At 37.1% G+C, this 7,554-nt stretch overlaps 1 protein-coding gene across 1 annotated transcript in view; it reads left to right on the top strand.

Moving 5' to 3' along the window:
* Positions 1 to 7,246, top strand: part of ODR4 (odr-4 GPCR localization factor homolog) — a 44,676-nt gene extending 37,430 nt beyond the window's left edge. Inside the window, exons 13-14 of the mRNA XM_044672379.1 lie at positions 3,532 to 3,642; positions 5,318 to 7,246. Coding sequence (XP_044528314.1) covers positions 3,532 to 3,642; positions 5,318 to 5,385 — 179 coding nt within the window. The 3' untranslated portion in view covers positions 5,386 to 7,246. The remainder of the gene's footprint in view (positions 1 to 3,531; positions 3,643 to 5,317) is intronic.
* The last annotated feature ends 308 nt before the right edge of the window (positions 7,247 to 7,554 follow it).

Raw genomic sequence — 7,554 nt, forward strand, 5'->3', positions numbered from 1 at the left:
ATTTGACAAGACAACATGCATCCATAGGGGACTAATGAAATAACTCTAAATTTTAAATACCTATATAGGAGATAGAAGCAAGGGCAGATAAAGAAGAATGGCACAGTCCTATCTTTAACTGTGTCTAGGGCACTAAGGCATAGAGTAAGCCAAAGTTGACTATGAATGTCAATGACATTGGGATCTCCTTGTGGGAAAAGATCTCAGGTGCCTTCTAGCCCTTCCCATTCTTCAAAAGGAAGCCTCTTGTTAATGTATCTGACAAGAGACCATCTGCATTTTGCTTAAAGAATTTTAGTACCCTGTAATTTAAGGCATTCCATTTCCTTCTGGGATAACTAATTGTTAGGAAATGGAAATTGAGCTGATAAAGTCTCTGCAAAGTGAACAAATTGCTTTTAAATCATGTGTTCTTGACCCCATGTTAAGCATTTTTATCAATAATTTGAATGACACTGTGAATATCTTGACTATTTGATTTACAGATGCCATTCACTAGCTAACATGTTGGATGTCAGAGCTGAGATCTAAAAAGATCCCAACAAAGTCAAGGTCCAGAAAGACCATAACAATATAAATATAATGAAATGAAATAATAGCTGTGTCTGAATATGAATCAATACTACTGTGGCATGGAAACAAAAAAAGCTAACAATCTTAACTGGCATTAAGAAAAGTGTGGAATGTGGCCATTTGCTGGGCTCTGCCCAACCAAATGACATCAGGGAATTGTATTCATTCGTTGGTGTCATGTTTTAAGAAGGATATTGATCAACTAGAACTGGTCCAGAGGAAAGCAACACATAGTTTGGGGATTGAAAACTGTGTTCTTATAAGATTCGATTCAAGGAGCTAGTATTGAAAAGAAGTCTCTAGGGACACTTGATTTGATTATAAGTATTTGAAGACCTGTGACATGGAAGAGAAGTTAGATTTATTTGACTTGATAAGAGCTGTGGGTAGAAGTTATGGCTAAGTAGATTTAGGCTCAGTGTCAGTATCCTCTCAGCATTGGAATAGACTTATTTGTAGTTAGCACATTTCCCTCATTGTCAAGTCTTCATGCTCTGGATGCATAATTGCTTGTTTGGTATATTTGAAATAAGAATCCTTCCTAGATGGAGGAGAAATGATAAAACCCACCTAGGAACCTCCCAGGGCCAGTAGAGCACAACCCTTGGAATTATTAAAACCAAGTTTATTAAGGGTAGGGAAATGATAAATACAGTCCTAAATCTATTCAGCTATAGCTTCTCCCTCCAGTCTATGCTCCCCCTTACAAGGTTTGCTCTTCTGATCTTCTGAAGCCCTTCCTATATCTCCCTGCTCTTACCTAAGACCCCAAAAGCTATCTGACTATAACCTAATTAACATGGATTAACAAAAGGACAAAGAAGTCTCTGTTGACAAACCCTTGGGATTACCTTGGCCAATTGGATTTCTGGCAGATGGATCACAGGCAGATAGTCTGTGTACCTCAGGAAAAAAGCAGTCCAAGGCAAACTCTCTACAAGGAAATCACTAATCTCTCTATGAGATTAGGACTACCAAGGGAAAATTGCCAGAGCAAAACCTCCTTCCAGCTCAGTGGAAACAGGAGTGAGAGAATGACCATTAATGCCAGTAAAAACTCCCACAGTCCTTTTCTCCTTGTCAGAATCCTCTCTCAGGGCTGTATCCAAATTCTCCTCTTTTCCTCTTAAAGCTAATCCATGAAGTTTACTCTATCCCTTACTTACTTCCTACATATTATAGGTCCACATCGATGAGAATTAGACTAGAGAAGTTTACACTAGGTCAGTGATGAGCAAACTACGGCCTGCTGGCCAGATGCAGGCCCCCTGAAATGTTCTATCTGGCCACACATTATTCTTTTTTTTTTTTTTTTTTTAAATTTTAAACCCTTAACTTCTGTGTATTGACTTATAGGTGGAAGATTGGTAAGGGTAGGCAATGGGGGTCAAGTGATGCCCAGGGTCACACAGCTGGGAAGTGTCTGAGGCCAGATTTGAACCTAGGACCTCCCGTCTCTAGGCCTGACTCTCAATCCACTGAGCCACCCAGCTGCCCCCCACACATTATTCTTAATCTGACAATACAATGAAAATTTGAAAGAGTTGCCTTAGAAACAGACTGACAGATGAGCATTTCCTTTCCTTTGGCCCCCTCTTTAAAAAGTTTGCCCATCACTGCACTAGATGATCTGATCCTGTCCAACTCTACAGTCCTCTGATCCTATATTCTTTTGTCTTTAAGATTCTCTGATCTTTTCATCTTGGTGTCATAGTTCTCTATTTTAAGTACCTCTGTTTACTGAGTAACCACGCTTGAAGCAAATCTTTTCTCTTAACCAATTTATTGGGAGATGAAGACTATTATCTCTAGGCTGTTGGTTGACTTTCAGTTCCAGTAATTTTTTATGCATCTCTCTGGGCCTCAATTTTTTGTTTTTTGTTTTTTTGCGTTTTTGTAAAATGTAAGGGAAAGCCCCTTCGGGCTCTAAAAGTTTTGGAGCCTGCAAATCTATAAAATGCTTTTTCCCAAGTCTTGCCATTAGAAAATTGCTTTCTCTCTTTAAATTTAACAACTTGAGCAATGAGAATTCTCTTTTCTAAACTGTCAACAAAATTGTTGAAAATCAACTAGTACAGCTAAGTAGCACAGTGGATGGAGCACCAGATCTGGAGTCAGGAAGAACTGGGTTCAAATGTGGCCTCAGACACTTTCTAGCTGTGTGACCCTGGGCAAGTTACTTAACCCCATTTGTCCAGCCTCTGTTATTCCATCTTAGTGTTGTTATTAAGAAAATATGGTTTAAGAAAAAAGTAAATTAGCCTATCATTTCTCGATTGACTTGACCAATATCACAGTCTGTGGCAGACTTAGAGTTTATTTTAGTGCATCTTCAGTTACATTGGTATGAGCGTTCATTATACAAGTTCAGACCACAGACCTCTATGCCTTCTCATCCTGTGTCATGTGATATGTTTGTCCATATTTTTCTATTTCTTCATTGAGGATCCTCTCAATAGGATGGTGATCTTTGTTTCTCTTATTTCTTGGATATATCAGGGTGCCATTTTATTAGTTTCCTTATATATTTTGGTATTGTTATAACAATGAAATTCACTTTTAGAAACTTGGGCAGAAAACTCATGATAATTCAAAAATGTCATTTGGAATTGTTTGTATATCCTTTATCTTTATAAAAGGCATTGAATATAAATATTTATTTTCCCATATTTTTAAGATTTTTGAAATTCAGAAACCTATGGAAAAGGCAATATTAAACTAAATCAAGTATAGGATTTGTGTATTTTATGGCCCTTGCAGTTCCATAGCACCAAACTTAAACATTTGAAAGTAGGAAAATGCTATTTAATGTGTCATAATCTTAACCTAAGACTAAATAGGAACTTAACCTTATATTTTTTTTGTTTATAATGTTTTAAGTTATAATGAATTCTGAGAGTAATTATTCCTTTTATACTCTCACTTCTTTTAATAATTGCTTCTTTTTGCCTCATTCAGCTAGTATACATTCATGTATGAAAAGGGAAGACATACTAGACAACACATATGATGGTCAACCAAAGCATCTGGCTAAAACTACAATGGCATTGAGAATTCAGCAAAACCTAGGTACGTTACCTCTAGTCATTCATGTGCAACATTCTAGAAACATTACAGAATTTTAGTTTACTTCTTTTTGCTTATCATGAATAATTTTTCTTATTTTCTTAAAAACTTCATACTAATAGTTATGGTTTTGTGAATAGTGGTTACTGATTTTTATGTGTTGGTTTTGAGAAGAGAAAAAAAATTCTATAATCCTTTTTAGGTTCACAGTGTATAATGTGGGGAACAGGTAGTCCAAATTGGCTAAGCATTGGCTGTTGGCATTGATATTGGGAGACCAGTGTTTTCTCGTTAGCTTAATCACTGATCAATTTTATGATTTTCAGGATATTAAACTTCAGGGAGGCAGCTAGGTGACTCAGTGGATTTAGATCCAGGCCCAGAGACACAAGATCCTGGGTTCAAGAGTGGCCTCTGACAGTTTCTAGCTTTGTGACCCTGGGCAAGTCATTTAACGAACCTTTGCCTAGTCCTTACTACTCTTCTACCTTGGAATCAATAGATAATATTGATTCTGAAATGGTAGGTAAGGATTAAAAAAAAAAGAATATTAAACATTTGTTGTGTCTTAGGTGCGTGTTTTAACCTGTAATAACAAAAGTGGTACTACTGCCTGACCAACTTTATAGGAATTTTAAGTTAGAAAGAATTTTTAATAAACATGTTTCCATTTTTTGTTTTAAAGTATCATAGCCTATCACAGGCTAAAATTTTTAAGCAGTCAAGCCCTTTAGTGCCATTTGGTCATTCAGTTATATTCAGTGAACTTTAAACTCCAATTATGTGCTAAGTACTGTTCTAATTTGGTCACAGTTGTTTTTCATCTAAAGTTCTTCATACTCCTTAAAAGTTTTACTCAAAAATGATTTTTATTATTTTAAGGAGAAACCAGACTTAACATGATGAGCTCCTGCTATTTCCTCTTTTCCTGGTACCCAGATTTTGACTAGAATTTGTTCTCATTTCATCTAAAATGAGAAAAATAAGTTACTGATGTAGCAAATAGTAGTGACTCGCTGAAAGAGCCATGTTTCTGTTGAGTGAACTCTGATGGCAGGTGCCATCACTTTTGTCTTTGTATCCCAGCCCTTAGCCCAGGCCCTGGCATATAGTAGGCCCTTAATAAATGGTTGTTGAATTAAATTGACCTATAATTACTATATGGAACTGCTCTCTGGGCTACATAGCCCACGTGACAGATACCAAACCTGTGAACAGTCTGAAGATACATCTTTTTAAATATTGTTCTCTTCTTTGTGGTGACTATAAACTTTTATACCCTCACTTTGGGTTTTATTTAGAAGGTTATGAAATAGATGGTTGCCATTTAGATAGAAGAAACATTTTATCTTCTTTAGATCACATTTTCCTCAGGATAAGATTTTCCTGACATTTCATAGTACTTAAAAGACATTAATTAAAGGCAAATATTTCATATGTACTAGCACAGAATGTTTAGAAGAATAGTCTTCTGGCTGTGCAAATGGAAAAATAATGGACAAGAAGAAGCACCCCACCAGAAATAAAGGAACTGGCTCTAATATCTCGTGTCTGTACTTTGTAGTGCAAATCGGAGAGATCATTTACACTGTCGACTTTGCCCTTCTTCTGCCTGGAAAGCCTTCCAGCCTTCTCCTGTAGCTCACACGTGTCCCGTGTTTGTTTGTTTGAATTGTAGGCTTGGCGATAGCAGCGGCAGTGGCGCTCCTTGCTGCAGGCTTCTCCTTTCATTACTTCAGTGACTAATCTCAGCCACAGGAGCTTTCTGCTTATTGTGGGAACTTTGACGGGGAATGAGAGGCTGATCCTGAAGAGACAAGCAAGACCAACATCCAAACATGTTTGCATAAGTGGCTAACCGCCGTACTTCTGACTTGTTGTAAAGTCTCGAGCTGCCTTGTGTGGGCATACCAAGGTGTAGGTGTGATAGGTAAAATGTAAAGTAAAATGACTTATCTAGCTAAAAATTTAAGTTACGTGTCTGCCAGCCTCAGGTCCGGAGGCATGATGTAGGAAAGCCATTGGCCAATGGAAGGGTCTGGAAGGATCTGGGGGAGAGTCTCTCTGGTCTGGCTCTCTCTCCAGCCATCCCAGCAGCAATTAGCTTAATGGCAATCTCCCAAGCTGCAGGCAGGATCTTTAAGTTAGAAAGGCTGGAAACCTTATTTCTCTTTTTCTCTTTACTAATAAATGCTTATAAATTTAGTATAAAGTCTTCAAGATTAATTCTTTACCATAAAGAATAAAAACAGAAATAACAACAATATGGTATAGTGGAAGGACTATTGAACTTGCATTTGAATCCTACTTTTAATACTTATTAACTGTGAGAACTTGAGCCAATCATTTTAACTTCTCTAAGTTTTAGTTTCCTCATTTGTAAATGGGGATAATCCTACTACCTACCTCACAGGGTTGTTGTGAGGGTCTAAGGAAATGTTTAAAAAATGCTTTAGATGAAAAGCACTATATACATAGGAGACATGTATTGTTTTGAATTATGAGTTGATACCAATCAGGATGTTCCATGGAATCTCAGTTCCATGGAAGGATACTTTATGTTCCTCATGAGGAAGAATGACTGGGCAGATCACAGAGTGGGAAAGAAGGCCTATGATGTAGGCCAACGCCTCGGGCCCTCAACTGCAGGCAGATAGAATGGTCCAAGGAAATCATGTGGGGATCAGGACTGTGTAGATGCTATCTCTATCTATTAGCATATTATGATTATCTTTTTAGACCACGCTGATAAAACTTTGAAGAATATTTTAAATGCTCTTCTAATTATTCTGTTTATTGTGTCTTGCTTAAAGATTATAAGCCTTTAAAAAAAGTTATAACTTTAATTAGAAAACTGCATCAGTGCACCTGATTGATTTTTTTTTCTTTATATCCTATGATAAATTAGTATTCTTACTGGGAAAATTCAAAAGAAGATATTAAAAGTTAGCCAGAAGTAATCAATGAATCCTCATATATGTGTATCATAACCCCATATAGAAGGTAATATCTATTACAATAATGTAAAATAAGCCATTTGTGTATGCTTAGCACCTTGGAGAAAAGGATATGAAACACTACTGGGGACTCGGGATGGAACCCCTTCTTTCTGCAGTTTTACCAGATGTGTTATTCACCTTACTTCACTGTTTTGTTGTGGGGTCCACTTGAAGTGTCCTGAACAAATGCTGTTCCCACTATTGCCGACAGAGAAGCTGAGGCTTAGCTCGTCATGACCTTCATATTTGTCCTTAATCTTCATGCCACAGACATTTTTCTTCCTTCTTGCATTCATCCTCCAGGACTATTCCATTGTCCTGGGAATGTTTTTGAAGTAAACATGACAAACAAATGCTAATAAAGCACTTGCTCATTGAACCCTATGCACAGTAAATTAAGCCATGCTTTCTAATGCACTCTCAGCCCACTAAGTCACTGCAGAACTTAAGCCTTCATAATCAGTCTTAAAAGCTCATTTTTAGGAATTTAATAGGAAAAATATTCCTAGCCAATGTCATTGCCATGTGTTGCCTTTGACAATAAGATCTTTTGTTTGCAAATTTGTGGCGGGGCACTTAGTGATGAGAATGGAAGGAGTTTAATCCTGCATTAGATTCTATTTTAGACTAATCCAATTTAGCTTGCCCTTGTGATCAGAGCTCTGAATGGGAATAAGCTGAGGCACTAAACATAAACAGTAAACTAAAATGACTTCAATTATTTTATTTATTTGGTGGTGCATGTTTAATATTTTGCATTTGGCAAGGAGACAGTTTCTAGTCATTAATTTCTGGATGCTGGGTCAAGTGCAAATAGCAATGGGTTGGGATTTAGTAAAACTGTCTTTTACTCCTAACTTCTATTAACTAGTTATATGACCCTGGATAAACGGCCTACCTTCTATGAGCATGGACC

Source organism: Gracilinanus agilis, chromosome 4 (assembly GCF_016433145.1).
Source record: "Gracilinanus agilis isolate LMUSP501 chromosome 4, AgileGrace, whole genome shotgun sequence".
NCBI lineage: Eukaryota > Metazoa > Chordata > Mammalia > Didelphimorphia > Didelphidae > Gracilinanus > Gracilinanus agilis.